The following is a 15,732-nucleotide window of genomic DNA, read 5'->3' as shown; positions in this document are numbered from 1 at the left end:
TCAACCCCTGCCATAGGCAGGGACACCTCCATTACATCAGGTTGCTCAGAGCCCCATCCAACCTGCCCTTCAACACTGCCAGGGATGGGACTTCCACAGCGTCTCTGGGCAACCTGGGCCAGGGTCTCACCACCCTCACAGCAAAGAATCTCTCCCTAAGATCTCATCTCAATCTCCCCTCTTTCAGTTTGAAACCCTTCCCCCTCATCCCATCCCTCCCTGTCCTTGTCAAAAGTCCTTCCTCGGCTTTCCTGGAGCCCCTGCAGCTACTGGAAAGGCTGCTACTACAACTGGTGTTCTGGGACTCACACAAGAATACTGAGGTCTTCTGTTTCTGCACTGCAGCCTAATGCCATCCCTGGTGTGTGCTCTAATGCCTCATTCTGGTATAAGTTTTTTTTTTTTCTTCTCTTTTCTTAAACTGTGCATGAAGACCAATTTTCCCTGAAGTGTTTCAAGAACACAGTCTATTTTGGGGGAGGCAGAAGGGCCCCTTACCCGCTCTCTGTTCTCTGGTTGCACTGAGTGTTGATGCACTGGGGCAGAGCATCCTGGAGACTTGGATCGATCGCCGTGAAGGTCATGGGCTCCTGGTGGACTTCACAGCTGGGGTTCCTGTATGGTGGCACAAAGTCAAGCCTTACATTAAAGTAGTCAAAGCATGATGACAGAATGTTAGGAGTTGGAAGGGACCTCTGGTGATTATCGAGCCCAACCTCCCTGCCACAGCAGGACCAAATCTAGGGCAGGTCGCTCAGAAACACATCCAGATGGGTCTTGAAAAGTGTCCAGAGAAGGAAAATCTACCACCTCTCTGGGGAGCCTGTTTCATTGCTCTGTAACCCTTACAGTAAATAAGTTCTTCCTCATGTGGAGGTGGAACTTCCTGTGCTCGAGTTTGAATCCACTGCCCCTTGTCCTATCACAGGACACAACTGAAAAGAGGTTGTCCCTTCCTTCTTGATACCCAGCCCCCATAAAACCCACCATTTTACCTATTACAGAGCATCTGTTCAGTTATACTAAAAATACTGTCCATTCTATCCGGTAAGTCAGCATGACCAAACGATGAATTCGGTTGATTGGCTTGTGTCAGGTGCTGTCCATGAGGAGGTTGGGTCTCACCTGCTCTCGGCGTTGGTGAGGTTGCCGGTGCATTCATTCACCTCCAGAGGGCACTCGCAGGGACACTCACACTCGTTCTGCTCCATCCTGCAGGGGCACGAAACACACCAAAAAAAACCATCAGACGTTCCACCCCGATGTTAACCCCAGCGCGCAGGTGCCGGGGAGGAGGCTGCTCAATAACCTTTCTCCTTCCCCCAGGAACACCAGGATTGCTTCTCTTCTGCACTAGGGCTGAGGACCATGTATTCATGGAGCCTCTCTCATCTCTTACCCACCCGTGGAAGTTTCAAAAGCAGACAACCCCTGGAAGAGTCCCAGACCTAACTGATGCTGGTGGAGCCACCTCCTGCAAGCAGGAGGAACCCCTCGATGGAAAACTGACAATCCACATAAAATCCTGAGCCTTAACATGCCAGAACAAGGGCCCTGATCCACAGATATTTACTCTGAGAAACCAAATCAGTCACGGTCTTTACTTAACATTATCTACCCAAAATGTACAAATGCATCAAGAACAAACTACCCCATGTTTTAGTAAGCTGACATTATGGCAAAGGATTAGAATCCCCAGCTGGTTTGGGTTGGAAGGGGCCTTAAAAATAATCTAGTTCCAAACCCCCTGCATGGGCAGGGACACCTCCCACTAGACCAGGTTGCTCAGAGCCCCATCCAACCTGCCCTTCAAGACTGCCAGGGATGGGGCTTCCATAACTTCCCTGGGTAAGAATCAGAGGCATTCCAAGTCACCATGCTCCTTACAAACAGCACAGGTCAAGGAACCATTTTGTTTTCACTTCAGCTTTGCACCGCATGTTTTTCATTTAGCTTATAAAATCAATGTGGTTTTTCTAACCCTTGAATCAAGAACAAACCACGGAATCAAAGAGGGGAGAAGCAGATGGCTGGATGAGGCCCTTCCCTTCTGCCCTCCCTCTCACCTGTGGCAGTTGAGGCACAGCCTGTCCACCATACTGCAGGCACAGAAGGCCAGGGAATCGCAGGTCTCGTTGACGATTCCCACAAAAGCGTTGGTGCCTGGGATTCTTGTCAGCCTGTACTTGGAGCAGTGGCTGCCGTGCACAAGGTTTGTCAGATCACCCTAGGGGAAAAAAAAGTAGAGTTAAGGGTGTAGTAAGAAACCTGGTTTTAGCAAGTTGAAGACCTTCTTCCTTCCAAGGAAAGGCACAGAGCTGAGGGAACACTAACGCACGGGAGTGCTGCCTTCACCAATAACAGAAAATTCATCAACCTGTTGAGTTTTGCTTCCAAGCTACTGCTGGGTGGAAAGAATTTGCTGAAGACAGATACAAATACACTTCACTTGTAAACACGCAGAGATGGGGCAGGACATTGAGTCTGACATCCTGCCAAGAGCAGGTTGCATTTCCCTCCATCTCATCACTCCCTGACCCACCCCTGCTGTGCCAGGTACCAGGGGCCTCCCAGAGTGGTCAGGGTTGGAAGGGACCTTTGAAGATCATCTAGTCCAACCCTCCTGCTGGAGCAGGATCACCTACAGCAGATCTCACAGGAACATGTCCAGATGGGTTTTGAATGTCTCCAGAGGAGGACACTCTACAACCTGAGCAGCTTGTTCTTTCTCTGTTACTCTCACCAGTAAAAAGTTGTTCCTTATGTTTAGCTTGAACCCCCCGTGCTCCAGCTGGTGCCCATTGCTCCTTGTCCTGTCACTGGACACTGAGGAAAAGAGACTGGACCCATCCTCCTGACACCCCTTCAGATATTTATAAGCATTTATGAGCCAAGAGGCTCCACTCTGATGGGGAGGCACCACCACGACTTGCTGAAAACCTCCTAGCACATCTACTCTAAAAAACCCCACACCACAGCAGTGTAGAGCTGGGATCTGCTTGGTAGGCAGGTGATTCCTGATCCCTGTCTGCACAGCACAATCCCGAGTTTTTGCTCTGTCCTGTACAATTTCATTTCCAGTAACCCACTTGCAATTTTGCATTTCAAGTGTGGGCAAAGTGTTTTAGCCCGCCTTGACATACATCAACATATTCTCACAAAACTTCCAAATATTTTTGACACTCATTTCCCACCTTCTCCTCCCAATAAGAATTGAAAAGTATAATAGAACGAGCAGCTTCTCCCACAGAGCTTAACCTCTTTTGAATAATTCCACACTGTTCTTGCAGGGGTGGATCTGTGGCACTGCAATTGGCATTCATGGCACAGAGAATGATGACAGCCCCTGGCTTAGAACTCTCTGCACACGAGGAAGTTCAGAGAGGCCCAGAGGGGACCACGGAGCATTCACATCTCCAAAGGCTGCAATTTGACAAATGACACTGAGAATGCTCAAGTTGCATCAATAAATGCATTTATTCAGTCACCTCCCTACATTTTTAGAGACTTTTACTACCCACGTCACAGGAGGACGTGACACTGGTCGGAGCTGGAAGCCAGAGGTCAGGACCCAAAGCAAAAAATCCCAACTACTACTGGGAACTCCTCACCCAGCAACCGAGAACTTGCCTTCCTGATGCCAGATGAGACTTTGCAGACATCAACCACACTTGGCCACTGACCATAACCATAATCCCTTGTATGTCAACTGACTCCTTGTGGGAGCCCAGTTTGTGCAACCCAGGTCACCGACTGTGTGTCTGGAGCGGGTGAACGGAGGCCAATCCACACAGAAGGCTGGATTCCAGCCTCCTCTGCTGATCCTGGCGAGGATTCGTGTTCCACCAGAAGAAACCCAACCCAACCAAAGTACATTCAAAAGCAAAATAAAATAGAAAAACATACTTACCACTAAGCTGGTATTAAATTTATAAAACCGCTGAACTGTTCTGTCACTGAAGCTGTTGCAGAGGTTTTTCTTGACGAAGTTTGGGTGGTTCAGAATGTCATTTGCTACCAAAGGCTCCTAAGTGAAAAAAAGGAGGATTTTATGCCTTTGAAATCACGGACAGACAGCAGCTTCTCTACAGTCCTTGCCACCTCAGAAGTTTAAAAAGGTAGGAATAAGGAGAGGAAAAAGGGGCCAAACCTTGTGTGTAATGTGCTGCTGCTCCACTGGTGCGTGTCCTTTGGGATCAATGAGGGTTGGGTGTGCCACAAGGTACCCTCTGTCCTCCATGATGAAGCACCTGCCACCACAAACAAAGCCAAGAGCCTCCCGTTAGACACTCCTGGGCTTTGGAGAAATAGAATCATCAGAATCCCAGAAGGTTTGTGTTGAAAGGGACCTTCAAGCTCATCTAGTTCCACCCCCACTGCATGGGCAGGGACACCTCCCACCAGCCCAGGTTGCTCCAAGCCCCATCCAACCTGCCCTTCAGCACTGCCAGGGATGGGGCAGCCACAGCTTCTCTGGGCAGCCTGGGCCAGTGTCAGAATACAGCAAAATATGGCAAAATAAAACACAATCTTCAATGTACAGTTAGAGGAAGCATTTTTAAAGGCTTCTGTTCATTCAAATAACAGGGCCATTAAAAAAATTCACTGCAAAACATCTCTAAAATTATATTGGGTGTTTCCCTGAAGCTTTTAAATCTGTTACAGCAAGCCTGGGCCATCAAGAACTTGAAAACAGAACTGATTAGAGACAGAAAGGAAAACTTATCAGTGTGTTGTCTTGTCTGATCAGGGAAGATCCAGAACTAAATGAAACATAAAGAACTTGGAAAGCTTTACCAGTTTATTAATCTTCCATGTTACTAATTAAACAGAGATTTCACACTCTCCTTTAATGACCTCCTGCCTTATAATTCAATTTTAAGAGGGAGATAACTCCCTCTTCTTGCACTCACAGCTTTCCCAACCTTTCCCTTTTCAGTTCTTCCCATTTGTTTCCCATGTAATGTCAGGGAAGGATGTGGGATCTGTGCCCCTACCTAGAAACCAAGGTGCTGTAAGGTTCTAATCCATGAGGGATGAGTGCAGGACAGATGGGACCGTGCACTTTAGGCACAAAAAGGAGCTGTGAAAAGTTTTTGTTAGGCTTCTTTTTACTGTCCCAAATTGTTTGGGGTTTGCAGTAGAAAAATCATATTGTGATGCTGCATTTTCTCTTTTTCCTGGAAGATGCTATAGGGAACAGGAGAACTAGTAGTGGCTACTCCAGAATGACTACAGAGAGAAAAAGCTCTGTAGAAATACATTTTAAAAGCCCCATTTCCTGCCAGATGGTTAGAATAGTTGTCTCTGTACCTGTGTGCAGGGATGCAGAAGTTGTGAGCACTAGATCCAGCTCCTACATTAGAATGGTCTAACAAAGCAATTAACAATATGCTTGAAATTCCTCATTTAGGGAATGAAGAAACAGAATGAAGCATCTGACCCTGTTGATTATTAGGAGCTTGTAAATAGGGGAGAAGGGATGCCAAACCAGAAATCCTGGTGTGTTTGGGTTTTTTTTCTACACTGTAAAATATATGTAAAAAACCCACCCAAACCAAACAAGAAAAAACTGGGAGGATGACAAAAAAACCACTTCCCTTTCCAAATCCAAGGTTTAAAACCAAAGACAGAAACAACAACAATGCCCAAACCATGTTATCAAGTTACTCCAGATCCAAACTAGAATCTACCCCTGCCCCCCCCTCCCCATGATTTTTCAAAAAAAGGGTAAAGAGGAACAGTTAAGACACACAGGTCTAAATAAAATCAGATACTCCAGAAGAAATCTGGCTTCTTCTGACTAGTGCTGTGCTATCTATTTCTGATAAAAACACAAGAGTATACTTTAATAATCATAGTTAAAATAAGTAGAGATAATATATCACCATTACATGCTCACAGTAACTAAAGTAAAATGAAAACAAATGGCAGAGAATGGCAAGTGTATTCATTTAATAAAGTTATTTTTGTCCAGGATTTCAGTGAAGTCTTAATGTAACAACAACACAAAATTAGCTATCTTCTGTTTCTGTATTCCTGCAGACTGTTTACTTAGCTGATGGCAGTTTGATCCTGAATAACACAAAAGTCCACATAATCTCTATGAGAAGAACAAGCACAAGTTTTAGTGGAAATCAGAGAGCAAGCATTGAAAGGAACAGAATCCTAGAATAAGCTAAGTTGGAAAGTATCTCTGGGTCATCTGGTTAAAGGAAAAAAAAGCAGGCTTTAGATATTTCTTGCCTGGAAGGAAGAGCTTACCTTATTTTGTTTCCTCCATCTTGGTTACAAACAGGCAGCAGGTCCATGAGAACTTTGTAGAAGTATCTCAGGGTGAAGTCAATGCCCATGACTGCCACTGAATGTCCTGAGGACATCTGTGCACTGCAAAGAGGGGAAAAAAGGAAAAAGGCTTTGACAGCTGTATGCATAATTCATATTTTAATTACTCAATTCCCTAATTGAACAGGGGACTGGCTTCCCTGGCATAGAAAGGACCAGCTCAACTCCACACCTCCACACTGCAGGTCACCTGCTTGTGTTCAAGTGAACAGTCCTAGCAGCTGTGAATGGAGAGAACTGTGTCCTAACAGAGCTGAGTTCTTTGCTGCACATCCCAAAATCCCTTCACTGAAATTCCACCTCATACAACCAAAACGAGGAGACAGAAGGCCTGGATCACACCCAGGAAAAGTCCAGAGACTTTCACATTCTGCTCAGTCCCCAGCATTAGCACATGTATGTGAAGCTGCCACAGATACTTTGCTAAATCCCTGAAATTCCAAAGTGTAAGAGAGATTATGAATTTCAGCCAGAAGAAAAAAGCTGGCCAGGGTGGCAACATGAATGAACTAAATGCCTCAAACCACATCCTACTACCAGGCCAGTGCCAGCTGGAATTTAACAGGAGTACCTCCTGTTAACCTGACCCTGCCTGGGGACTGCCAGGTGACAGTTCAACCCATGTCACTTAGCAAAACATCCAACTCAGTATTTATCCCCAGTGTAGCGCAACCATAAAATAAAGACTCAGGGAAAGGGCAGGCCCTGGAGCCTGTGGATGCTCACCAGCCCTGGCAGCAGGAGCTGCTGTAAATTGTAGTATTTCACCCATCCTGAGAACGTGCTTGTGTTCCTATTTTTACCCACCAGTTTGGGAATACACATGGTTGCCTTAGCAACTGAGATATCAAAGACCAACAAAACAGACTCAGGCTGATGTGTAGCAGTGTGTTTTCCTACAGCTCTATAAAGGTAAAAAAGCCCTACTTCTGCTCAGTTGTATTGTTCCAACTTTCCTCACCATCAGTGAAACAATTGCAAGAGCTCTCCTGGCAGAAAAAAATACTTGACATTTGGATGCGACCATTTGGATGCTGACAGTTCCAAAGAGAAACTGAATTCTATTTATGTTGTTATTTTCCCAAAACTTCTTTTCCTGGCAAATTCCCACCTCCCTCTCAGGAGAAACATCCAGACAGTCAAGACCTCCTGAATCAATCCACTTGAACTAAGGTGCAAATCCCCAGTGGCCATCAGAGGTTCTGCAAGAAAAGCCTTCTAATGCAGTAACAGAGGAAAACAGCTAATATTCATTATGGCAGGTTATGAAAATGGTTATATGATGTGGTGGTCTTAAGAACTCCTCCATTTCCAGCACCCCAGTTCTCAGCCCTTGCCTCCTGCAGCACTGAGATGGCATGGCCAGACCAAGCTGCCTCTCACCCCTGAAGGACACAGGATGATCAGCTCACCCTCAGATCACAGGGTGTGGTATTTTGCATCTATGTGGGCCTCATGTTGATGACAAAGGAGACACCTTTGACTTACTACTTTGTAAAATTTACTTTTCCAGATCTCTGAAGACAGGAATGAAAATGTTTAGAAAAGATAACTGAACAGCACAGCTGGACTATGCAGAGAAGAGGCTGGTGGCAACCCGTTTATATAAAACTAACTCTGTTTACTGGACTGAAGTTTGTTTACTTTTAAAGAGGTTCAGTGACGACATCGTCAAACCTAAGTTGTAGATTTATAAATGCAGATTCTAAAAATCTGCATTTAATTTATTTTTAACATTACTCATTTCATGAAGGAGGAATGGGAAAAAGGATGACAGTGAAGCAGCACAGACACATTTAACTGTACGTGACAAGGCACCAAGTGATGAAGTTACTGCTCTGTCCTAACAAACAAAAAGCCACTAGCAATGTTGTAAATATTTTACCTTCGTTTTTAAGCATTCAATCCCGGGTTGCTGACAAAAGCTGTATTGAATAACTTCTATTCCCAGCCTCCAAAAAAACAAGATATACATAAGATGGGAATGAGAGGAAAACCTCAGCTCCAGATGAACTAAGGTTGTTATTTGAACCCACGCAGCAGTTTCTAAGGCAAGCGTGTCTACTAACTCTACTGATTCCTCCCCCACCCTTCCAGCTTTTTTAAACCAAGACCTCTTTGGGGATTATAACCGCATGTGACTATAAGCTTTAGAGGTCACATTTACCCAGGAATCACTCTCACATCTGCCAAACTTTGTTTAACCATTCTTTAATCATGTTCTAATAACCTACACGAGCTTTAAGTTCTTAATGCTAACGGAACCGCCGCTTGCTAGATAAAAATCACAACTTTGATTAATTGCACTTCTCTTCTTACCAAAGTGCTTATTTCCCCTAAGTAAATTCCTGTGAGAGGCACCACGCAGGCATTAGGCCTGATAATACTCCTGCCAAAAAGGACAGGCAGATGTCCTGTGGTGGGAAATCCCAAACAAAGCTGAGATAACTCTACGAGAAGGAAAGCAGCATCTCAAGCTCTTCTGGCTTTGTGCTCTGCATTTACCAGCACAACGTTGGGAGTTACCTTTGTGCTGGTGGGATCTCAGATGGAGAGTGTGCAGAAGCCACATGCTGGGTGAAAGTCTTGGAAGGGACTCCACGTAAAGAACAAAACAAATAACTACCATCTCTGAATCTTGGGAAAGCTCATGCCAGAAAGGTTTGTACATATTCTATAAACTGACCGCCTTTAATGGCTTAAAACTGGAAGATGGGAGCATTAGGTTGGACATTAGGAGGAAATTCCTCACTATGAGGGTGGTGAGACACTGGAAGAGGTTGCCCAGGGAACCTGTGGCTGCCCCATCCCTGGAAGTGTTCAGAGCCAGGTTGGATGGGACTTGGAGCAACCTGGTCTGGTGGGAGGTGTCCCTGCCCATGCAGGGGGTTGGATCTAGATGATATTTAAGGTCCCTTCCAACCCAAACCTGTCTGAGTCTATGAAACAGCCCTCATCTCAAACCTCAGACCTCAGCCTTAGGCGGGGGGCCTGCCCAACACTTGCTGAAACAAAACAAAAGTCTGGTCCCTGAGGAAGGGGACATTCCAGCACTGACAAGATGTTCACAGAAAGGCTGTCTCCACTTCTGGTGGCAATATTGACCACATTAACATATGGCTACCGTGGTCCTTTTGCTATGTGGGGTTTGGTGCCAAGGGCACAGGCTGCTGTTTCCACTCTGATTTGTTTTCTGCAATCCTGTAAGGGCAGTTAAAGGTTTACAGGCTTCTCCTCAAGTTCTTACTTCTGAAAGCTGAATTTAAACAGCCCAGGGGAGGAGCTCCCCCTATTCCTGGAGTACAGACAGCTCTTTAATTAGAAGTGCCCTGCAGACTAACTTCCACTTGCAGATCTGCTTTCACCTCTTCTTCCCTTTCAAAACATCACCCTGGGACATACAGCTTCAGAAGAGAAAGTGTGAGATTTAGAGACGAGCTGCCTTGATGAAAAAGTATTTCACTACCAGCAGAGAGGGAACTTATCCCAAACTGGCTCATGAAAGTGATCCCTCTCCTCCTCCCAGGTACATGCATACGTGACATCTCATGCCATGTTCATCCAGAACAGTCTCATCCATCTTTTTCTCTCAATCTTGTATATCACAAAAGCTACAAAATATAAAACTATTCGTATACCATGGATTATTTTCAGTATTTCAATACACTATTTCCACTGAAGCTACACATTTCATCAAAAGCACTTTAAAACCAGGTTTGGTTTTCAGTTCCTCAACACACAGAGGAGTCGTTCAGCTTATTTCTCTCCTTCCCAAAGCACATCTTGATAATTGAGTGTATTCTTAAGACAAACCTCAAAACACCACTTACCTGGAAGAATGGACTGTGTGACTGATTGTGACGACGTAGCCAGCCCCTCCAACATCCAAGTAGGGACCAGTAAAGGTAATTAGTCCTGGATTAGCCACTGCATGCAAGTACCTAAGGGCAGCCAAAGGAAACACTCCTCATTAGAGATAAAGGGTCACTGTAAACTTTAAGACAGTATCCATGATTTTACAGAAACAAGCACTGAAGTCTGCACACTGTGAACAACGTGCTATCAAATCAACTTCTTCATATTAATTTCTTAATATTAAACAAGTACCTAAATATGATAAGGACCCAGACTTGCTCAATAAATGGTTCTGCAGTACATACTGCATTAAAAAAGCATGATTTACTTGTACACAGAATATGCTGAATGTCATTGTAGACTTTTTTCCCCAGGACAACGTATTATTTGTGCCAGTGGAGTCTCAGACTCAAAGCAAACACTGGCAAGATTATTATGTTGCAAACACAGGAGAAAGGACATCCCACAGGCAGGATTCACACATGAACATCTGGGAAGATGTCAGAAAGTGATTACAAATTACAGTCTTTTAAAACTTACTGTCAACACAAAGTGAGTCACAATTATCTCAAATATCTTCCTACTGTTGTAAGAAAGTTTATAAAACATTCCAACTGTTGGAAGGACTTTTGTGTATTAAAAAGTTCTTGCTTTGCTTGCCAGGACACTAACCCACCAGTCTGGACTGCACTGGGCAAGTGACTGAATTCTGCTTTACCACCAGAGTTTTGCTTGCATGTCCTTTCCAAAACACTGCCACCACTGGCCTTTATATAAACACCAAGACACTGTCCTGCTGCACATGGAGGTTTTTTCCAAACCATGGCTTGAAAACATCAATGAAGCGTAAAGGGGAAAAAAAAAATAAAGCCTCAAAAAACTCCCCAAAACAATAATAAAAATAATTTCAGAGCTTTTTCAATGAAAACAAAGGCTTGTAAAAGTGCATTCAGTTCATTCACAACATGAATGCACCTCGTACATCTCCCTACAAAACAAGAGAGCAAAATTCCATCCTCTTCACTGTCAGCAACACCAGAAATAACAGCAAAAAGGAAAAAAAACTAGAGCAAAGCTAATCAGTAGTTATGGTAATGATCTTTCTTTCAGGGAAAATAGGGGTTGAGAGAGCTACAGCACAGCCAATGCCAGGAGCAATTCAGAGCATTCCCTGCAGAGCCAGAGGGCTGGGATGCAGTGTTGGCTCCTGCCTTTCCCAGCATGGCTGGGTGGCAGCACCCAGCTGGCTCCTCTCCAAGCACCCACATCCAAACACCCTCCAGAGCTCTCATGTCTCAGGCTCTCATTTGTAATGTATACAAATATTTTCCCAAATCAGATGCTAGTGCATAATTAACAGCACACAGTCGAGCCAGCAAATCCCTCCTCTCAATTAACAAGGAAATCTGCTGTAAACAAACAAACAAAAGGACTAAAATATTAACGACCAAAAATGGCACTGGGAGTTGAAAATCCTCCCAAATCAGCTAATCCCTAAAAGGGATGGCTCATTTTCTGAATATTTATATTCCCATCTGCCATAGCAGGGAGATGACACAGGAACTACCACTTAAAAGGTTTAGAACCACTCAGGGTTGTAACTAGCAGCATTTAAGCACTGAGCCTCTTACCCACAATGGAAACGTTTCTGGTTAAAGACTTTGTAGCTGGGCACGAAAAACCCTCAGGCTATGAAATCCATACCAAATACTTGTCTCCTTGCCCTCCAAGATTATCCAAAAAGCTTTGATAACAGGAGCCTAAAAACTCACCATTGTCTCCTGGTGGGATCAAATGCTTTGTCCATGAGGGAACCGGGGTAAATTCGGAGCACCCCATTGGGGGTTGCTATGTAACGGCGCACAATGTAGCTGTTGAGGCTGCTCATTTCCATCTGTGTCATCCATTCATCTGTGACGTGACTGGTAGCCATGACTTCATTTCTGACAGAGAACTGCAAAACAAAGGCAGGCCTAGCAGGGCTCCTCCAGGACTTGCATGGAAAGATAATAAGCTGCTCGCGGGGTTTCCTCAAGAGCCATTGCAGATCATCTAAACTCAATTACTTGGTTCAAGTCTTCTCACATCAGATGGATCAGGCACATTCCAAGCAAAGGAAAAGCTTATTATAATGAAATATTGGTGTCATTAGCTCTGTGGCTTTGAGAGTTTGCTTTTTTACTTCAAGTAAATATAAATACTGCCCTGCTTGCACACCAAACAGGCATGTCTCATTTATATGCCTAAGAACACAGATATTTCTGCTAAGAACTTATTTCTGCTAAGAATTTACTGTAGCTTTACATTTTCTAGTGGTTATTTTAGTAGCTGCTTATTAACTTTTCTTCCACCTCCTGGGGAGGAAGCCCCCTCTCTCCTCTCTCTTGGGCCTTGAAGCCCATGACCATGACTAAGGGACTGGAACACCAGTCTTATGCAGAAAGGCTGAGACCTGGGGCTATGTAGTCTGGAGAAGAGAAGACTGAGAGGGGATCTCGTTCATGTTTACAAAGGATGGTGTCAAGAGGGAAGGGCCAGTCTCTTTTCAGTGGTGCCCTGTGTTAGGACAAGGGGCAATGGACACAGACTAGAGGACAGGAAGTTCCACCTCAATATGAGGAAAAACTACTGTGAGGGTGATGGAGCCCTGGGACAGGCTGCCCAGAAAAGGTTTTGCAGTCTCCTTCTCTGGAGACTTTCAAGACCCATATGGATGTGCTTCTGTGTGACCTGCCCTAGGTGATCCTGCTATGGCAGGGGAGATGGACTTGGTCCCTTCCAACCCCAACCATTCTATGATCTCTCCAGGCGTGGGGATACCACTCCAAACCACTGCTCCAGAGCTCCCTGAGCACCAGGAGATCCACGTTTCAGGTACTCCCCTCCTGGATGGAGGCATGGGGTGGCAGGAACCCAGGGTCAGGAGGACACACCTTAAGGCCAGGGTTGGCAATCAGGCGCGTGTTGTCGCTGAGGTAGGCGGTGTAGTGCTCCACCATCCGCTTGGTCTCGGGCTGGCTGAGGTGTTCGTACGGAGAAGAGAAGCTGCCAGCAGAGAGCATCACTGTAGGGCTTTCTAAAAACACCAAAATGAGAGAGAGTTTAGGACAAAGAATTGCACATATTGCCCAGTAAACACATTCAGACCACGAAGAGGTCTCTGCCTGGTCCTCCACTCCCTCACACTACAGTATGCAAAGGACACAGCTCCTTCAGGTCATGGGTGCACCCTGGGAGGGATGGAAAGGTGAAGTTTTCCACCCAAATCACAGCACTGAACAAGCACAACTTGCCTTCCCAGGCACTGACAAAACTTAGGTTGCATGTGAGCTACCCCTCTGGCTTCAAAATGGAGAAGTCACAAAGTTGGTCCATCTACTCTGATCTCCAGGTGTTATTTGGTGGGCTTCAGTCCCTTGCTCTCATGGTCTTAACAACTTCTGAATAATAATAATAACAACAATTATTAGTAGTAACAACATCAACAATAACAATAATTATTGTTGTTATTATTGTTGTTGTTGTTATTATTATTACTTTTTGACAGATTACAGAGGCTGTTTTCTCTTAAGAAAGTGCTAAAGCAGAAGAAATTAATTGTCCATGTTTAGGCTGGATACAGCAGAGGAAAACTAAAATGAGCATTTAGATTTGCAGATAATGAAGAACTGGTAAATTACAAGCACAGAATGGGAGCTTCCCAAGAAAAGTGTTGCTGTTTGGAGTGACTTTCAGCAGAGACTAGAAAGTAAACTTTTCTCATGCAGAAACTGCAAACCCAGACAGCTCTTTCATTTTAAAAAGGAAAATGATCATGCTGATGCAGGCCTGAAGGCTGAGAATAACAGCTTCCCTGAATATCTGCCCATAGAACCCTGTTTCCCCACGTGTAATGGTCTCCAGAGGAAAAATGTCACTGGAGTATGTGTTCTGCTTTTATTCACGTTCCTCTAAAACACATCACACTCCCTCCAGCAGCCATGTGCACTGCAGTCATCACTCAGGAACTTCTATTATAGTCCTTCATCTGCTTCCCAGACCAGATATCCTGATGTGATTGCTTTTTGCTTTGCATGAAGTTTTTTCCACTTGTCAGCTTAGTAGTGCATTTTTTGGATGTTCTCCATTTACATCTTGACTTTCTGGATATAAGTTAATCAAGACTAGGAACCACATTGAAGAAAAAAACCCTGTGTTTTAAACAATTGGGAAAGCAATTTCCATAACTTTGTCAAGTTCCTCATTAACTCCTCTAGTCTAATCTCACTTAGCTATTTGTGGCACTGAAATTTAGCCAAGCAAATATCACAACTGTGCTGCTAATCCACCACGAGACCTTCAAACCTCACTACAAACAAAAGCATTTGATTCAGAACTTTGTATAATTCAGCACAGATTTTAGCAAAACCCCCAAGATTCACGTTTACATAGGAAAGCTTGCAACTTGTGAAGTTTATATAAAAAAAAAAAATCCATGTTCTTATGGTATATTATGCTTTTTAAGTTCTCTATCCTTTCCAGACACTAGAGCTGCCCTAGACACTCCCTCTTTCCAGTATGTTTGAGCCTGAAATGAGTCAGGTAGAGTAGAATCAGTTTAGCTTATCAAAAGCAGGAATGTTTCAGTGACCCAAGAATTTTTAAGCATGTCAGGAGGGTCTGGAAACCATCACACCACAGGAGTCTTCAGTTTTTCCCCCAGCAGACTTAACTTCTGACTTCACATAGATCAATGGTATTAAATGCTTAAGGCAGTGAATATACTACAAAAATCCAAAGTCAAAAAGTGCCCCTGCACAACTGGCTGGGACTTAATCGTACTTATGTTATTTGTCAACACAGCCTAGAGAAGAGAACTTAGCTTTGAGCTTGGTGAGACATCTCTCATTCTCCCGACTCCAGTTTATGAGGCCTTGATGGAGCCAGGCTCAGGGTGCATGGATCTCACACTGTGGTGAGCAAGACCCATGCAAGTGCTCACCACTGAGCAGGGGAGCTGTGACCAACAGAGAGCACTAGGTAACAGCTGATAAGAAAATCAGCCTTGGAAAGAAAAGCCTCAAGAGGAGAGTATTTCTAGAGCTTTGTGTGCAGAGTTTGACTTTCTGCTGCTACACTCCACAGAAACATGCAGGAGGTGGTCCAGATGAACCACAGGGAAGCTCTACCTAAGGTAGCCAGCTGCTTGAAGTGCAGGCAGGCGTTGGGCTGGCCCAGCAGATCCAGTCGATGATACAGAAGCTTACTGCTGGGGACAGTGTTGAGGTTCTTCAGCTGCTTAACAGGTACTTCTGGCTGTATCACCACAACACAAAGAATAAAGGATGTGTCCTGCACCTGAAAAACATTGGCCAGTCATCAGACAAACAAAGAGAAAGGTGAAAGTGTTACAGAACTTATTTACTATTTAGCATCCATTCTCTTTTCTGGAATTGCTCATCTTGTCCAGTTCTGGAAGGCAGCACCACTTTTTGCCACACTCAGGGACCACAGCTCCCAGTCTCTGAAAACAAGACAATTCCTTTTCAAAGA

The 15,732-nt window shown here is 44.6% G+C and overlaps 1 protein-coding gene across 2 annotated transcripts in view; it reads right to left on the bottom strand.

The window, feature by feature from the left end:
- The window catches only part of CACHD1 (cache domain containing 1), a 102,121-nt gene that overhangs the window by 7,704 nt on the left and 78,685 nt on the right, over positions 1–15,732 (bottom strand). For both annotated transcript variants that reach the window (XM_051625359.1, XM_051625360.1), the window contains exons 13-22: positions 15,369–15,537; positions 13,134–13,276; positions 11,973–12,154; positions 10,176–10,286; positions 6,265–6,387; positions 4,151–4,250; positions 3,911–4,027; positions 2,067–2,227; positions 1,126–1,212; positions 499–615 (exon numbers count right to left, since the gene is read on the bottom strand). In XM_051625359.1, coding sequence (XP_051481319.1) covers positions 499–615; positions 1,126–1,212; positions 2,067–2,227; positions 3,911–4,027; positions 4,151–4,250; positions 6,265–6,387; positions 10,176–10,286; positions 11,973–12,154; positions 13,134–13,276; positions 15,369–15,537 — 1,310 coding nt within the window. The remainder of the gene's footprint in view (positions 1–498; positions 616–1,125; positions 1,213–2,066; positions 2,228–3,910; positions 4,028–4,150; positions 4,251–6,264; positions 6,388–10,175; positions 10,287–11,972; positions 12,155–13,133; positions 13,277–15,368; positions 15,538–15,732) is intronic.

This window comes from Apus apus, chromosome 7 (assembly GCF_020740795.1).
Source record: "Apus apus isolate bApuApu2 chromosome 7, bApuApu2.pri.cur, whole genome shotgun sequence".
NCBI lineage: Eukaryota > Metazoa > Chordata > Aves > Apodiformes > Apodidae > Apus > Apus apus.
This window is presented reverse-complemented; position numbering and strand designations above follow the sequence as displayed.